At 49.8% G+C, this 17,366-nt stretch overlaps 4 protein-coding genes across 4 annotated transcripts; 2 read left to right on the plus strand and 2 right to left on the minus strand.

The window, feature by feature from the left end:
- Positions 1 to 1,600: 1,600 nt before the first annotated feature.
- On the plus strand, positions 1,601 to 3,205 carry LOC120687984 (protein STRICTOSIDINE SYNTHASE-LIKE 13-like). The gene is made up of 4 exons (XM_039970100.1): positions 1,601 to 2,010; positions 2,089 to 2,408; positions 2,497 to 2,664; positions 2,800 to 3,205. Exons 1-4 carry the CDS (start codon positions 1,627 to 1,629, stop codon positions 3,203 to 3,205), a joined length of 1,278 nt encoding a protein of 425 aa, XP_039826034.1. The 5' UTR covers positions 1,601 to 1,626.
- A 271-nt stretch (positions 3,206 to 3,476) lies between these two features.
- LOC120687985 (splicing factor 3A subunit 2-like) lies at positions 3,477 to 6,192 on the plus strand. The gene is made up of 7 exons (XM_039970101.1): positions 3,477 to 3,713; positions 3,799 to 3,968; positions 4,667 to 4,743; positions 5,158 to 5,223; positions 5,336 to 5,410; positions 5,488 to 5,562; positions 5,655 to 6,192. Exons 1-7 carry the CDS (start codon positions 3,562 to 3,564, stop codon positions 5,976 to 5,978), a joined length of 939 nt encoding a protein of 312 aa, XP_039826035.1. The 5' UTR covers positions 3,477 to 3,561; the 3' UTR covers positions 5,979 to 6,192.
- Positions 6,193 to 6,981: 789 nt separating this feature from the next.
- On the minus strand, positions 6,982 to 10,912 carry LOC120687983 (mitochondrial phosphate carrier protein 3, mitochondrial-like). Its single transcript, XM_039970099.1, has 6 exons — positions 10,294 to 10,912; positions 9,818 to 10,179; positions 9,678 to 9,721; positions 8,059 to 8,273; positions 7,765 to 7,889; positions 6,982 to 7,525 (listed from the first exon to the last, which is right to left on the minus strand). Exons 1-6 carry the CDS (start codon positions 10,570 to 10,572, stop codon positions 7,447 to 7,449), a joined length of 1,104 nt encoding a protein of 367 aa, XP_039826033.1. The 5' UTR covers positions 10,573 to 10,912; the 3' UTR covers positions 6,982 to 7,446.
- Positions 10,913 to 14,611: 3,699 nt separating this feature from the next.
- On the minus strand, positions 14,612 to 16,516 carry LOC120691844 (protein NODULATION SIGNALING PATHWAY 2-like). Its single transcript, XM_039975039.1, has one exon. It carries the CDS (start codon positions 16,402 to 16,404, stop codon positions 14,725 to 14,727), a length of 1,680 nt encoding a protein of 559 aa, XP_039830973.1. The 5' UTR covers positions 16,405 to 16,516; the 3' UTR covers positions 14,612 to 14,724.
- Positions 16,517 to 17,366: the final 850 nt, after the last annotated feature.

Genomic DNA, 17,366 nt, shown 5'->3' on the forward strand with positions numbered 1-17,366 from the left:
CGAGGGGAGTCTTCTCCCGTCCCATCTGTGAGACGCCCGTTGAGGCAGTGTAGGTTGCGGCGTAGACTGTTGGGTCTACCGCGTAGGCGTTATGATACTCTGTCGCCGAGTTGTCATGTCTAACTGGTGTAGCAGACTGACGTGCGCGGCGTGAGTGGCGCTAGCGGCTGTACAGTGTACCTTGGTAACACGCGGTCAACAGTACAGCCTGGCGAGAGTCTCCTCGGGTTCTGCTGTGGCAGAGCGCTCTTAACGTCTCCCGCATTGAATGCGGTAGGTGGCCAAGTCTTCCCGAGAAAGCTTGGCAGCCGCGCGCGTACCTGCGTCTGCGGACACGTGGCGGCTCCGGACCCCCCAGGCGGGGTCCGTTCCCTCCCTACCGAGGTCCGGATAGTATATGGGGGTTTGGGACCCCGTGGGAGGTCCGGGGCCCCCGGCTGTTTTGTCTGAGTGCATCCTTCTCCGGGACACGTGGTGACACCGGACCCGACCCCGAGCGGGATGCGGGTCCGAGTCCGTTGATCCGATGAGATGGAGTCGGACCCCAGGGGTCCGATTGCTCAGCTCCTTTGGTCGTAGTTATGGATAACTACGAGTCTTGGCACAGTAAGAGTGGGTATCCCTGTTACAGGGTACCGACAGTACCGAAGGTTTCGTAGAAGACACATAGAAAGAGATCGTGGAGCTGCTAGGGATCGATTGATGTCTGATTACTTCATAGAAAATCCAGTATACAATGATTTTCAGTTTCGACGGAGGTATAGGATGAAGAAGCACCTATTTCTACACATTGTGCAAACTCTTAGTTCCTGGTCTCCTTATTTTTGCCAAAGAAGTGATGCATTTGGGAAGGTGGGCTTTTCACCCTTGCACAAATGCCCATGCGGATGTTAGCATATGGAACACCGGCGGATATGTGGGATGAAAATCTACGAATTGCTGAAACTATAATTATTGAGTGCATGAGTAACTTCTGTAGAGGTTTGATTGAGTGCTTTGGTCCTACATACCTAAGAAAACCAACTAGACAAGACACCGAAAGGTTACTTCATATAGGATCTGCTCGTGGGTTCCCAGGAATGTTGGGAAGTGTAGATTGCATGCATTGGCAATGGAGAAATTGTCCGGTGGCATGGAAGGGGTAGTATACCCGTGGAGATCAGGCTGGACCTACTGTTATGTTGGAAGCTGTTGCCTCACATGACCTTTGGATATGGCGAAAGGAGGAAGGAGAGAAGAGATTTTCCTGCCGCGCGAAGAAAACAGACGTCACAATTATTTATTATTAGTGGGTTCCATCTGGAAATAGATAACACCACTTTCAATTTTTCTCCACGCTGCGGCTCTAGAGAATGCCTATTTTTCCTCCGTGGGTCCCACAATTTTTGGGCATCGCTATCCACACTGTGGCCGGCCTAAAGCGCTAGATTCCTTGGCTATTCTGAACCAAGAGGACACCTACTCCCAAACAATCCATCTTACTCATGCAACTTCCATGCAAGTCGATGGAGACACCTACGCACGTAGTCTTTCCTGAACAAATCCATTAAGATCACAGCCTCCCTTGTTCTCCTCTCGATCCTCTGGTTCTGCGCCCAAACCGAAGCCCTGCTGATCTCGCCCTCCATGGAAGAGAAGAGGAAGCTGCAGTGGCGGCGAGGGCGCGACGGCATCGTGCAGTGCCCGCACCTCTTCTTCGCGGCGCTGGCGCTGGCGCTGGTCGTCGCGGACCCGTTCCGCCTCAGCCCGCTGGCCGGCGTCGACTACCGGCCGGTGAAGCACGAGCTCGCGCCGTACGGGGAGGTGATGGGCAGCTGGCCCAGGGACAACGCCAGCCGTCTCCGGCACGGCAGGCTGGAGTTCGTCGGCGAGGTGTTCGGGCCTGAGTCCATCGAGTTCGACGGCGAGGGGCGCGGGCCGTACGCCGGCCTCGCCGACGGCCGCGTCGTGCGGTGGATGGGCGAGGAGGTCGGGTGGGAGACGTTCGCCGTCATGAATCCTGGCTGGTACGTTCCCGTGGAAAGACATTTGATCTGTAATAACTTACTTGCACGGCATGACAGCATGAGCATGAGCATGCACTGGCAGCTGACACAATGTGCAATTCGTCTTGCTTGGAAAAGGTCAGAGAAAGTCTGCGCCAATGGAGCGAACTCAACGACGAGAAAGCAGCACGACAAGGAGGAATTCTGCGGCCGGCCGCTCGGGCTGAGGTTCCACAGGGAGACCGGCGAGCTCTACGTCGCCGACGCGTACTACGGGCTCATGGCCGTCGGCCGGAGCGGCGGCGTGGCGACGTCCCTCGCGACGGAAGCCGGCGGGGACCTGATCCGGTTCGCGAACGACCTCGACGTCCACCGGAACGGCTCCGTGTTCTTCACCGACACGAGCATGAGATACAGCAGAAAGTGAGCAGAAAGTGTGGCTGAAAGAGTAAAAAAAAAAATCTTTCTGCATTTCTGCTGAAAGAGTGGCTGACCAGAGCTCGTTTTGCAGGGATCATTTGAACATCCTGCTAGAAGGAGAAGGCACCGGGAGGCTGCTCAGATACGACCCCGGAACAGGTGCTGTCCATGTCGTGCTCAAGGGGCTCGTCTTCCCAAACGGCCTGCAGATCTCAGTTGACCAACGGTTTCTTCTCTTCTCCGAGACAACGAATTGCAGGTGAAACAGACTGTAAATAAATTCGATGCTCACGATTCTATCACATATGATACGAACTTCATAACCAGCTAATAATGGCTCCGATTAGCATGATCAATTAAATAATTTACACATCAAATTCTCCTTGCTTATTAGGATCATGAGGTACTGGCTGGAAGGCCCAAGAACGGGCGAGCTGGAGGTGTTCGCGAACCTGCCGGGGTTCCCCGACAACGTGCGCTCCAACGGCAAGGGCCAGTTCTGGGTGGCCATCGACTGCTGCCGGACGCCGGCGCAGGAGGCGTTCGCCAAGCGGCCGTGGCTCCGGACGGTGTACTTCAAGTTCCCGCTGACGCTCAGGATGCTCATGCGGAGGGCCGCCACGCGGATGCACACGGTGCTCGCGCTCCTCGACGGCGAGGGGCGCGTCGTGGAGGTGCTCGAGGACCGGGGCCGCGAGGTCATGAAGCTGGTGAGCGAGGTGCGGGAGGTGGGGCGCAAGCTCTGGATCGGGACCGTGGCGCACAACCACATCGCCACCATCCCCTACCCACTGGACTAGCCGAGCCGCACCGTGCCGTGTCTTCCCTTTGTCTGATGGGGGGTGACTAGTGCTCGTTGTCTTGTTTGTATTTGCCATAATAATGGACAATTTCAGATTGAATAATATGGATAATTTACATTACGGAAGTCTGGAACGGGATAGAAATCGATCGATGTGAGCAAAATATGTTTGGGCCGAATCAGCTCTGGACTTTGGTGCTACGGGCCGGCGAGTTGGGCTCGGTCTGCCTTAGCCGACCTACTTTCGCTGAGTGAGGAAAGAGAAAACCGACCTGAGCCGCAGCAAATAAAAATCGAACAGAAGGGAGCGTCGTCGGCTCGTGAGGAGGCGAGCCAGACTGAGAGGACGACGCCATGGATCGTGAGTGGGGCTCGAAGCCCGGCAGCGGCGGCGCCGCCTCCGCCCAGAATGAGGCCATCGACCGGCGGGAGCGCCTCCGCCGCCTCGCCCTCGAGACCATCGACCTCGCGAAGGACCCCTACTTCATGCGCAACCACCTCGGCAGGTAACCCGCCCTAAACCCTAGCTCCCTCCTCGAGCTTGCGCCCGACTCGCTTCGCTGACTCCGCTCGGTTTTGGTGTCCGCGTAGCTACGAGTGTAAGCTGTGCCTGACGCTGCACAACAACGAGGGGAACTACCTGGCGCACACGCAGGGCAAGCGGCATCAGACCAACCTCGCCAAGCGCGCCGCACGCGAGGCCAAGGACGCGCCCGCGCAGCCCCAACCCAACAAGCGCAAGCTCGCACCGCGCAAGTCTGGTGCGTGAGAAAAACATAACCTTCGTTCTCCTTTTTGTTCTTCCCAATTCAGCTCTCTGGGGATTAAGCTGCAATTACCAACTAGGGCGCGCTATTTACTTTCCCCAGCTGCTTGGACATTGTTTGGTTCAATCAGATAGAAGTTTGCTTCTGCGCTAGGCTCGTTCAGATTTTTTTTAGAGGGCTTATCTGGGGCGTCTGGTTATTGTAAAGTTGATTCTTGGTATCAATTTATACTTTCGTCAAATTATTAGCCAGTAGTTACTTGTTGTAAGGATTCCATGGCGCTTCAAGTTCCCTCTTGGTGTAAAGCCAAGCGCTTGATTCCATTTGGATATTCACCGCAGCATAGTGGTCTAAGATGGATGCGTTTTTCGGTTGTCAACAACAAGGCATACAATACAGTTGGTGATCATTATATATACTAGCCTAGCCTTCATTTGCCATTTGATGTTTAGGTATGATCATTATATATACTAGCCTAGCCTTCATTTGCCATTTGATGTTTAGGTACGTTGTTTATGATTATATATCCTTCGTAAATAACACACTTGGTGATTGTTGCTACTTATTTACTATATTGTTGTTACCCTTTGGTAATACCATACATAATACATTATCTATAACTTCAGTTGTCCACCCACAATTTATGTTTTTCTTGGCAGTTGTTTTCATAACTATGTTTCCTCCCTCTGCAGTTAAGATCGGCAGACCTGGTTATACAGTAACCAAACAATATGATCCTGACACCAAGCAACACTCATTTCTTTTTGAGGTGAGTATTCAATTATTCATTGTGTTCGCATTACCTACAAAATCTTCACATGATTGACTGAATAATGTAAAATGCAGTTTTTTTAATTTCCAATCTGCCCATATCAATGCATATTTTTTTTGTAATCTATTTTCATGTCATAAAATGTAGGCCACCTAACAGCTTTCAGATGCCAAAGATCTTATAACGGTACCAGTTGAATTATTTCCAGCTTGCATCTTTATGTTCATTGCATATGCTGGTCTGCTGCATTTGATTGAATATAAAATGCAATCTTGATAAATGCTGCAGTAGTTGCCAACACATTTTGGAAGATGCTAATCTCCCATTGTAATTTATTTTGTTATGCAACTTATGCACAGTTTAAATAATTTCATACAATGGAGTGCTAACATTTGATATTTTTCTGTTTAGATTGGTTACCCTGAAATCGAAGACAATACCAAGCCAAGGCACCGTTTCATGTCATCATATGAACAGGTAAAGCTAAACTCTGAACATGATGAGGGCTGGCATGTCTGTTTGAACAGTTATGCTGCTTTGGTCTATGTACTGTCTTGTGTGCTTAAATATTCTTTTCTTGTTTGTGCAGAAAGTTGAAACTTGGGACAAGAGGTATCAATACCTACTTTTTGCAGCAGAGCCCTACGAAATCATTGGATTTAAGGTAATTTATCTTGCGGAACTGTTAGGGCATCTGATGCACTGGCCAATTTATATTATTAACACTGTTTTATGTCGCAGATACCAAGCACAGAGATTGACAAATCAGCAGATAAATTCTTCTCTTATTGGGATCCTGACAAGAAGGAGTACCTGGTGAGTTTTGTTCTTTTAACAAAGTTTTTACCTTGAATTTAGCTGGATTTGTAGCTTGGTTTGACACCAACACTTTGAGCTTATTGTAACAGCTGCAACTGTACTTCAAGCCAAGACCACCGGAAGCTAATAAGCCACCACCGGCTCCTCCTGGGACTTTGCCTAATGGGACTGGAGGTCCTAGTGCTCCACCAAGGCCACCGGGACAAGTTCCACCGCCCCCGCCACAAATTCCACCGCCCCCTCACGCACCTCCTCCTGCACCTATGGGAATGCCCCCAAGGATCCCTCCGCCACCAATTGGGAGTGCTCAACCTCCACCACCACCGCCACCTGCTAATGGACCTCCACGTCCAATGATTCCACCGCCACCTAACTTTACTCCTGGAGCACCACCACCGCGCCCTCCAATGTAAGGTTTTGCTGGGCAACAGCAGTAGTTGACCTGAGTTTCAAGAAGCAATATCAGCCTGCAAGAGTTTAGCACTTGCCTAGATTGCTTGTTGTGTATTTCAACTCAAAACTGTGTATGCATGTGCCTATCAGTGATAGGGTTGAATTTTGTATGCGGTTTAAGCTATGTACCTGTTATCTAAAATTGCAAGTGATCACTCTTTTTCTTGGGTAACATCTAATGTTGTGCACTTGTGGACTTAATGCCTTAATGGATGACCAGACTACAGGAAACACGCCGGACGGTAATCTGAATTGGTGGGGGCAGACATGAGGTGGATATTGTTATCCGGTTGTTCCCTTTCCTAATCACTTTGCCCAAGGAAATGTGGTCATCAGGCTCATTAGTTCTCCACATTTATCTTTCCTGTATAATTTACCACTAGAAGTTTTCAAACTGTCTTTTAAAATTCTGCAAAACTTTTTTGCTCTCTCTCTTTCTCTCAACTGAAATACCATTATGATGTAGTAAATTTGATATAAGGAGAGTAGTGGAGGCACTAGAACAGAATAAAGTTCACTATTTCTACAACTAGCAACGTCATCTTGAAATTACACTACTCCCTGCATTCGTAGCGCGTACTTTACTTTTGAGAGGTTTACCAGTCACATTAGTTCTTCACAACACAGGCCAAAATAAATGGAAGGCACCACACCAGATGAGACGAGAACCGCTGTTACCATTTACACAATAGGAAAGGTGCATGCAACTTGTCTTTTGGGACGAGAATTCCATTAAACCATCATCAGATCATTACATTCAGCCAAACTGACATTTGGATCAGCATCAGTTGCCCACGCTCTCCTCGGACCCGCCAAGGCATGTGCTACTCACAATCTCTGGGTCCATAGACACATGAAACTTTTTGAAGTAATTGGAAACATGTGGTAAGATCTCATGCCGCTCTAAAATGTGGAGGAATCTTTTGGCCACCAAAATTCCTTTTTAGGCAATCTTAAGACTAAAGGTACACCGTGCATAGGATTTTTCCAATTGGATTGAATTCCTCCACCTTCCCCTCCAAAATAAACAACAGAGACTTAAGGTACAAGGAAATTTTCAGACTGGATTGAATGCCCCCACTTCCCCTCCAAAATAAGCAGCAGGCTTAACTTCCTGCATAACCATAATGACGAGTAGCAAGTGCACAAGCAGGTGTTCTTACCCTGATTAATCAAGACTGGGCACCAGGCCGGGAAATATCAGATCAGCTTGGCAATTGGCCAAATGCATTTCTAAAGGATGTATGATCACTACAGTGTTATGTCAGTCAAGAGGTTTGGAAGAAAAGTTCCTTGAAAGAGAATGCTCTACCATCTAAAACTTAGTTCTGATCTTCAAACTCTAGTGAAAATCTGAGCGAAATCACACAACTCATCTACTTCAGTCTTCGGTACCAGATACCTCAGCGCAATATCTTCTCAAAGCAGTCAGTTGTGCTTTTCATGACCCACTTGGTGCAAAGGGAAGGCAGCAGCACAACTAGAACTCCCTCCACCAGATGTTGGCCTGTACAATAATCAAAACCAGCCATGAGATAACATAGTATCACATAGGGGTGCAAATGAGTGACCCTTAGGTGCACCTCCAACCCTCCTTAGGTGATCCCATTTTAGAGAAGTAGTACGAATATTTGAACTAAGGAGGGTTGGAGGTGCACCTAAGGGTCACCTATTTGCACCCCTAGTATCACAGCATAAAGAGTCGATGATGCCAAACATGCATGAAAGGCAACAAGGTGTACTTACAATCCAACAAAGACTTTAAACGCGTCATATGTTGCCCATTGTGCTCCTGTGAGAGCACCGACCATAATAATACGAAGAGGAAGGCCGCGCGTGAAAAGGCCCCACATTCCAAGAGTTCTTACAGCCTGGAAGTATGGTTCGTTAAGAAACAATTTAGTAAATTATTAATAGTACAGAATAATGAGATCAGATATTAACATAGGTATAGTTGTGTAAGCTACTTTTTTTTGGCATGAATTGTAAATTATAGTTCACTTTGAACTTTATTCTTTTGACATAGGACTAGTGGCTTACATCTGCCACTGTGGCTCCTTTTGCATTGTTGAGGAAAGACACCAGGTTATCTGCAGGATGAGATATAGCAGCACAGAAGACTCCAGCAATATACCCCCCTGCAAAGCTTACTGCTAGCTGGAGTGGCTTACTGCATTGATCCTTCGGCTTTGGCACCGCATGCTTGTAGACCATCTCGACAATGGTTTCAAAGCAAGTAAATTTCATCATAGTGTCTGCAGGGTAGTATGTAAAGTAATTAGGCTACACAGGTGAACACAAGGTAGAAACAGAAACAACATATAGGCAAAGATTATCTACATGACTATGTTTCTTGCAAAGCACCTCCTAGGTGAGTGGACAATGGGTAGTCCGTTGAACAATCGACTTATGACACCATACTTGAAGATCGTCCTATTATTTTCTCTTAGGAAGAAAATATAATTAATGACATACTTTTCCAAATAGCACAATAATAAGAGTAAATTTCACCGGCGGTCCATAAACTGGTCCCATGCACTCATCCCGGTTCTTTGTCCCGGGTTCTCATACCGGTCCTCATGCTCTCAAAATACACACAATGGTTCGTAAACTTATTTCATGCTCTCAAACAAGCCCATATACTTCCAAAATATTTAAAAAACATTTATGAATTGTTTTAAGCATTTAGAATTTCAAATCAAGTTCTAATCTCACTCAAAATTGATAAAAAATTCATGAGGCAATCATTTTGGATACAATATTTAACGATTTCTAGAGTTGCTATTTTAATACATTTATTTAATAGTTGATTTTGTTTTAAAAATTAAAATAATATTAAAATCATTTATCCTTTGCTCTAAAAAATCCTAAGAAAATAAAGAAATAATTCAAATCAAGGTTATTTAGATATTTCACATTCAATTCGCAATAATTTATCCATAAATTTTGGATCCACTTTGAGTAGGAATCAAGTTGATTTGAAGTCCAAACAAATTTGAAGCAATTAGCAAAGGTTTTTTCTAAATAAATAATGCATTTTAGAAGCATATGGACCTGGATGAGTGTAGGGCAAGTTTAAGGATCGGGATAAGAACATGAGACAAGTTTACGGACCATTATGTGCATTTTGAGAGTGCGATGACCGGGATGAGAACTCGTGACAAGTTTAAGGACCAGGATGAGAGCGTGGGACAAGTTTAAGGACTATTATTTGCATTTTAAGAGTACCAGGACCGCGATGAAAATCGGGACAAGTTAAAGGACCACCGATAAAATTTACTTTAATAATAAAGTACAACAAACCAAATGAAATGAAATCTGATACATTCTTTAAACTCTAGTAAATCATTGTGTGTTTGACAACGGGCTGGCCTAGGTTTCTATGCAGAGCACAATGAATTGCATGGGTCAAAAAAGCTGTTAATATGATAATTTATCCACTCCGAAAGTTTTTTAGTATTTCTGCACCAACTACAGGAGCAAGCAATGAAACCAAGCAGGTTCATTCATAGCTGAGGCACTGAGCAAGTGCTGCAATGGGGACTAAATACAGAAAGTTGGTATTCAAACTATAAAGTACCAGGTTTATAAAATCAGAAGTGGCGGGTAACTTCTAACAGTGGCAAAAAAGGTAACTTCTAACAGACATTTTGACTTACAAGGAACTTGACGGCCCCAAAGAGGAAGCAGTCCTTTGTAAAGCCTGAAATTTGCAAATGTAGTGTTAGAGTGTTGTTCTCCGAAACGTTGGACATGATTAATTGCAACACAAATTACACAAGGCTTGCAGTATCTATACCCAAAGGCACCTTCAGATTGGACAATCTTGGGAAGCCCATCGATCAGGCACCGAGCAAATCCCGGCTGCGTCTGGACTCGAATCTTGACAGCCTCCATGGGGCAGAGAGCTACATCTGCAATCACCTCAGCAGACGCTGAAGCTGCAAGGTAGATCAATGTCTTGAGCCGTTCAGCATTCTCGGGACCAGCAATGTTGGAGTAGCACTTCTTGAAGAACTCGTAGAACCCAAACTTGCAGGCCCCCTGGCAGCTGTACCCAACCAGCGTGGCCATCCAGCCCTTGAAGAACCCACCGAGGCCTTGCTCTTGGAGCATGACACCAAAGGCAGACGGAATGTCCCTGTACTTGCTAGGATCCACCTGACGAGGGAAAGAACATCGAAGCAAGCAGCGGCTCCGTTAGCCATTTGAGCCATCAGGAAGAACAAGCGAGGAACCTCTCGGTTCCCACTCACAGTGGATGGTTCCACGGACCTGCATGTTGCACTTGACGAGGTCGAGCGGCGTGACGGCGAGGTGGGTGAGGCCGGTGCTGAGGGTCCCGCCGAGTGCGCAGGTGACGTAGAACAGCGGCGTGTGCATCTCTATGGCCTGCGCTCTCCCGACCGCCGACCCGTCCCGCTTCCCGCACCGGCCGCGGAGCGCAGCCTCCCACCGCCTCCCGAGCTGCTCGGCGTTGGCGGCCAGCTCGGCCAGGACGCGGTCGAGGGGCAGCGCGGCCGGGGAGCACCCGACCTTGTCGCGGCTCGCCATCTCGGGTCGGGAGGCACGGGAGCTCGGGGTCCGACGGGAGGGCCTCGCGCATGGTAGGGGAGGGGATAACGGGGAGGGGGTCGCGGCGAAGGCCGCGTGCGCGTGGTGCCGCGGCCGGCCTCCTCCCTCGGCCCTCGGCTTCGCTCGGGAGCAGAGCAGCTGGGGGCTCTCGCAAAGTCGCAATTCTCCTCCCGGGTCCCGAGTTCCCGGCCGCGCGCACCGGCGGCGGCTGGCGGAAGTGGCGTGCTCCGCCAACGCGCGGCGGCGGCTTTTCGGCTGGGCCGCGGCCTCCGGCTCGCGGATGGGGTGGGGGCTGTGTCGCGGGGTGCGGCCGTGCGGGACTGTGGGCGTGGGGGCGCTGCCGCGCTGGGCTAGGCCCGAGCGCGCCGGGGATTTTTGGCATATCCGTGATTCCGGGCTGGGGTTTTCCGCGAGTGCGATCCGAGCCGGAGAAAAAGATGCGGCGCACGGCGGAAACGAGGAAGGACACGTTCGCGCATTTCGTGGCCGACGGCGAAGTGGCATCTTGCGACGGCGTCCGAGTGGATCGGAGTCGCATGTTTTTTTTTTGAGCGCAGAGTCGCATGGTTTGGAATTTGAAATCTGCATGACATGGTATCTCTCGTCTTGCTTGCTTGACCTGCGGACTTTGGGAGCTGGCAGTGTAGTTTGATTTCGGTCCTCTTTCAGTTTTTGAATTGCTGATCGGCTACATTTGACTTTGGGACTTTTGTATAGCTGAAGCCTTCAACTCTCATCGGCAGCATAGACGGCAGGCAAGTGATGCAACGGACGGCCACTCCATGTGCTGGGAGTCGTTCTTTTCTCTCTTTTTTTTCGTATATAAGAGTTAGGCAAAAGTCCCCGTCTCACTGAAAATATAATAGATCATTCAGTTACAGCATAAGAGTTAGGTGCTCCAACAAACACCAAAAGAACTAGCAACACTACTCTCACATTAGCAAAGAGTAGAAACTTAGAGAGCACCTGCTAGCAGGAACAGCTACGCTAGATCAGGCAGGGCCATCGGCCAGACCGAAACATCATCTTCTAGTTTGTCTTCAGCAGACTGCTCATTTTCAGAAAGTTCTCGCCTTCCTCTTCCTTTACACTGTCAGCATTCTTGGACTTTTTCCTACATGTTCCAGGGCCTCGATGGATGTCTTCATCTTCAGATCCTTTGCAGCGACAATTTCCTCTATTTCCTTTTTCCAACGCAATGGAGCTATGGTCTTTTTGTGACACCCATTTGTTTCAATGACACCTAGTAGGCTTTACCGAGCATTCTACCATACCAGGTTGCGCCGTGGCGTCTCCAAACAGAAACTGGAGCGAGGCGTCAAAAACTGCCCTACCTGAAGTGTCCCCCCTCTCAAGTCTCAGCCGGAGCCCGGATGCAAAAAGGCCGAAACCCGAAAGTGACAACCAGGCCTCGACAAGATGGCAAGACGACATGGGCTGGATTAGAGAGCACAACGCACAAAGGCCACCGCTAAGACTTCAGACCAACAAAGGATAAAGACCAAATTTTTTTAGGTAGTTACTTATTTGGATTATTGGATTATTCGGTACCTCCCTAAAAAATATTCTAAGGAAGTTGTCAAAAGAATATTCTAAGGAAGAAATTCGCCAAAATTTGTTCAAACGATCAGGCTGCGCCGTACTGAACGTAGCCTTCTGAAGTTCAAGGGGATTGGCCACCAGAGTTAGCAACTCTCAACCTCTTGGATTTAACACAGCACTAACACCAGTGAAATTGGCGAAGCAACTAATCCAACTTTTTACAACTGATGAACAACTCTAAAACAGCAAAAGAACTAGCAACACTACTCTCACATTAGCAAAGGGGAGAAACTCACAGAGCACCTACTAGCAGGAACAGCTACGTTCCTCTTCCTTCGCACTGTCAGCATTCTTGGACTTTTTTCCAGATGTTCCAGGGTCTCGATGGATGTCTTCCAATGTTAAAGTCATCCGACTAATCGTCGCGACTAATTGCCCTTATCAATCAGCTGCTACCAATAAGGATCACCGACACGATTACCTTGACTAGAACTCTAGTCGTCCGACTAATCATCGACTAATTATGATTAGTTATCTAATTAGTGTGTGGACGACTAGTTTAAGTGTGCAGCAACTTTGGGCTTGGGCAATTTTTGGGCTGGAATTTGGTGGTCAATTAGGTTAGGTTTAGGCAGGGTTTTAATTTCCGACCGGTCTCCGGTAACCGCCGGGCTCCGGTACCGGTATACCGGTCCGGTTTGGCCGGTTACCGGTCAGAACCGGTTGAATTCAAATTTGAATTCAAATGGCGCAGTTCAACCGGTTCGTACCGGTATACCGGCCGGTTTGACTGGTAACCGGTCAAATTCAATTTTTTTTTTGGTTTAAATTCAAATGCCCGCAAAGTATACTAAATAAATGTTTGTATAACATATTTTAGTCTAAATGAACCTTCCAATCTTTTTTTGTACTACTTTTATATTGTATTTGTATACTTTTGTATGCACGTTTTTTTTGTTTAACTTCAAATCCCTGCAAACTATACTAAATGAACGAATTTTTGAGAAAATTTGACACCATTAAATTCGTCGCACCTTGAAGTATGTTTTAAGAAATTTTTCATTTTTTGAATTTAAATTTAAATTTTGAATTTGGACCGGTTTGGTACCGGCTCAAACCGGAACCAGGCCGGATCGGTTTGACCGGTAACCGGTCAAACCAGACCGGTTTCCACCAGTTAGGTGAACCCTGGGTTTAGGTAAGTCTCAGTGTAACTTCCAGCTGCAGGATTCAGCTGCCGCCGCCGCCCCCCCCCCCCCCCCCCCCCCCCCCCCCCCGCTCTGCACGCCGCCGGCCCCGGCCGTTCCGCTCCGGCGTCTCCAAACAGAAACTGGAGCAAGGCGTCAAAAACTGCCCTACCTAAAGTGCCCCCCCTCTCAACCGGAGCCCAGATGCAAGGTTCAAAAGGCCGAAAGTGCCAACTAGGCCTCGACAAGATGGCAAGACGACATGGGCTGGATTAGAGAGCACAACGCACAAAGGCCACCGCTAAGACTTCAGACCAACAAAGGATAAAGACCAAAAAAAGTTTAGGTAGTTACTTATTTGGATTATTCGGTACCTTCCTAAAAAATATTCTAAGGAAGTTGTCAAAAAATATTTTAAGGAAGAAATTCGCCAAATTTTGTTCAAACGATCAGGCTGCGCCGTACTGAACGTAGCCTTCTGAAGTTCAAGGGGATTGGCCACCAGAGTTAGCAACTCTCAACCTCTTGGATTTAACACAGCACTAACACCAGTGAAATTGGATGAAACAATTGATCATTTGTTCTTTCAATGTCCTGTTGCTAGAATAATTTGGGGTATTGTTGGGTTATGCTTTGGAGATAATAACATCCCCCGTGACATCTACCAATACAAAAAGTGGATAGCCAAATGGCTCCCAGGAGGAGAACTGGTTTATACCAGTGGCTGTGCTGCCATCTGCTGGTCCATCTGGAAATGCATAAACAAAGTTTGTTTTGAAGGGAAGAACCTTAAGAATCCTTGAGATCATAACCCTTTTTTGCTCCTTTTTATCTTATTGGGCAGGCCTCTAGAATGAGTCAATGCAGGAGAAGATACTGGAAGGCGTGCAAGACCTCCTGGCATGTGCTCACAAGGTCCTGACGGGTCATTCTACTACCTCCTCCACAAGAAGGCTTCTCCCACCACTGCACTACCGCAGGATGATGATCAGGAGATGTGATAAGGCTTCCGAAGTCTGTCGGTTTCTGAATCTTAGTGAAAGCTCGTGTCTCGCCTTGGTAGTTTTTTCATTGTTCTGGATAAACTTTTGCTGTAATTCCCTCGGGGACTTAAAGCCTGGGAATCATGGGTACGTTTGGCACGATCCTGTCTGAATCAGACTGGATCGCCTTGCCTCTCCCCTGCTCTCCTCTGTCCTCTCCCCCTCTTCTTCTCTGTGACTTGCGTCAAACTCTGTATCACTGGTATTTCCGTTGCTGCAATGGAAATGGGGGGAGAGCCTCGGGTCTAAAAACACCAGTGAAATTGGCGAAGCAACTAATCCAACTTTTTACAGCTGATGAACAACTCAAAACAATCCGGGCTAAGCAGCTGAATCTCTCAACCTCAACCTAACCACGATCAAACTAGCGCATAAGCAGGCTCGACGAGAAACGAGTCGATGTAGTCAAACTCCATCCGGCCCACGCCACCGCTGGCCGGCGCGATCCCCACGGGCTGGAATGCCCCCTCCGCTGGCGACGACGGCACCGACAGCGGCGGCGGGGCCCACACGGACGCTGACAGCAGCCGCTGGGCCTTCCACCCGAGCACGATCTTGTTCGGCGACGTCTCCTCCATCGTGTACCCGTCGTTGAACAGGCCGAGCAGCAGCCTGGCCTGGCTGTGGTTGAAGCAGCTCAGCGGCACGGCCCTGAACCCGTTGCCGCGCATCCACTCCCCCCACCCGGCCCTCGCCGCGCCGTCGCCGTCCACGGCACGGTACGCGCGGCTCACGGCGCCGGCGATGTTCGGGGCGAGGATGGTCCGCTCCACCAGGCCGCGCACACGGCTCTGCGTCGGAAACCCGGCCTCCAGCGAGTCCCACACCGCCGAGTACCGGTGGAGCTCCTCCATGAACCGAGCCACGAAGCCGCCCGCCTCCTCCTCGTCCTTGTCGGGTTCCCCTTGATCCTCCTCAACCACCGTCACGACCTTGGCGCCGAGCGTCGCCATGCCGGCCAGGAAAGACGCCACCGAGCCGGTGGGGCGCCTGACGGTTGTGGTCGCCGCGGCTTGGTTGAGCACGCAATTGGCGACGAGTGTCTCCCCCTTGACCATACGGACCGTCGCCGGCCGGAACCTCTCGTCGGAGTCGAGACGGCACTGACCGAACGAGAAGGGCTGCCCGATGGACGCCGCGAAGGCGGCGAGGCGCCGGCCGGCCTCCTGCACCGCCCGGGCGCCGCCCCCGCCTCCTCGGGAGACGGCGGTTATGCGCAGGTGCGGCGGCGGCACGCCATCGGGGCGCGAGATCATGGCCTGCATCAGCGACGCCCACTGGACGCCCTCGGCGATGTCGTAGTCGACGACGTGCACGCGCCGGTCGCCCGCCACCGCCTCGAGGATGGCCTGGTTCGCGGTGAAGTGCCCGAACTTCATGTACGGCGACATGTCCTGCAGCATCTGGAACGCTGTGAGCACATCGCCGGTGTGCTGGTGGTGGGACGCTGCCGCGGCGGCGTGCCTGCCGGCTCCCCCGACGGGGTGGGAGCCGTCGAGCAGCCCCTGCAGCGCGTCGGTGAAGTGCGCGGCGAGGCGCTCCATGTTGGAGACGGCGCCGTTGTCGCCGATGTGGGATACCATCTGCTTGAGCCGAACCAATATCACCCGTGCCAGCTCCCGGCTCTTGTGCGGGCCGGAGAGCGCCTCGGCCGCCGCCATGAGCAGGTGGAGCAGGCGGAGGCCCTTCTCGGGGCCGTCGCCCTGCGCCGCGTCGCCGTCGTTCACGGGTGTGCCCGGGTTCGTCGTGGTGGTGCTGCTCGGGGCGGAGCCGTTGGTGCAGCAGTACACCTCGTCCGGGAACATGGCCGGGTGGAGGTCGGCGAGCGTGTCGTCGCAGAGCATGGACTCGATGAGGCCGTGCAGGTCCTGGCTGCTGTCGTCAGGGCAGAACGAGCCCCAGTCGGCCACGGGGGACAGCCCATTCCACGCGTACATCCCCATGCCGTCGTCCAGCGACGGCGACGACGACGAGGTGGTCGTGGAGCTGCAGCCGGAGAAGTCGAGATCCCCGGGCATGTCGTCCATGGTCACGTCCATGGCCTGCGCGACTCTCCCGTGGATCAGTGTCGTGTCGAGCTGTGCTCTGAACTGGTTTGGTGCTCGCGAATGTTTTGGCCCGTGGGAGCAGGGGAGGATGGATTGGTAGGAAGGGAGCAGGGGGGGATTTGCTGAGTACGGGAGGGCACAAGGGGAGAGGCCTTTTTATAGACGAAGGCGCTAACCATTCCGGGCGCCGGGACCCGGACGGACCGGCATTGCCACGCTGAATTGGAAATATAACAGCATCACTACACTATCAGACACGGGCATCTCTATTGGGACTAGTATATTGGATAGGGTGGGTGGGTTTTTGTTTTTTTTCCTCGTCAAACCGTACAGATCACAGTAAGTTTTGTCCACCGTGCTCTCGATCTTACTGTTCTATTGGTATAATCTTTAAGACCTAGGAGACGCTGAGTGGTGTTAGGATAAGTCATAGAAATCCCACAAATAAACAAGCTATTAACATCTCTGTTAGACACATGAATGCCTCGTCATTTGAGCAAACAAACCACCACTGCTGGCATACTGTTTTGTCAAACTAAACGGCATAACCCATCTAGTTATGAGTGTTTCCTTGAAAGCTATCAAGAGATACCAGCTATTATAATTTAGGTGTTACTCAATCCGTTGTTAAATATAAGATCTAGGACAAACATGAATATCAATACGTTTTTTTGCCATAATTGTGACAATAATTTCTTTTGTTGTGAGGTAACAGGAAGACAAAAATGTTTGTTCTTCAACTCATGCCAAGTTGCCAAACACTCCTCCCAACCCCCCAGCCCACCCCCTCGCTACCACCACGCAAAAAAAAACTTTATTTTACATGGTAATATGTTAAAAGATTTCTGCAAGAAAATATTTTTCAAGCTGTTAATGTTAAGATTTAAAAACACATAAATTTCTCTGGATTTTGTGGAAATGGCTGTATATGTTACCACATTCCATACGTCTCT

Source organism: Panicum virgatum, chromosome 9N (genome assembly GCF_016808335.1).
Source record: "Panicum virgatum strain AP13 chromosome 9N, P.virgatum_v5, whole genome shotgun sequence".
Taxonomy (NCBI): domain Eukaryota; kingdom Viridiplantae; phylum Streptophyta; class Magnoliopsida; order Poales; family Poaceae; genus Panicum; species Panicum virgatum.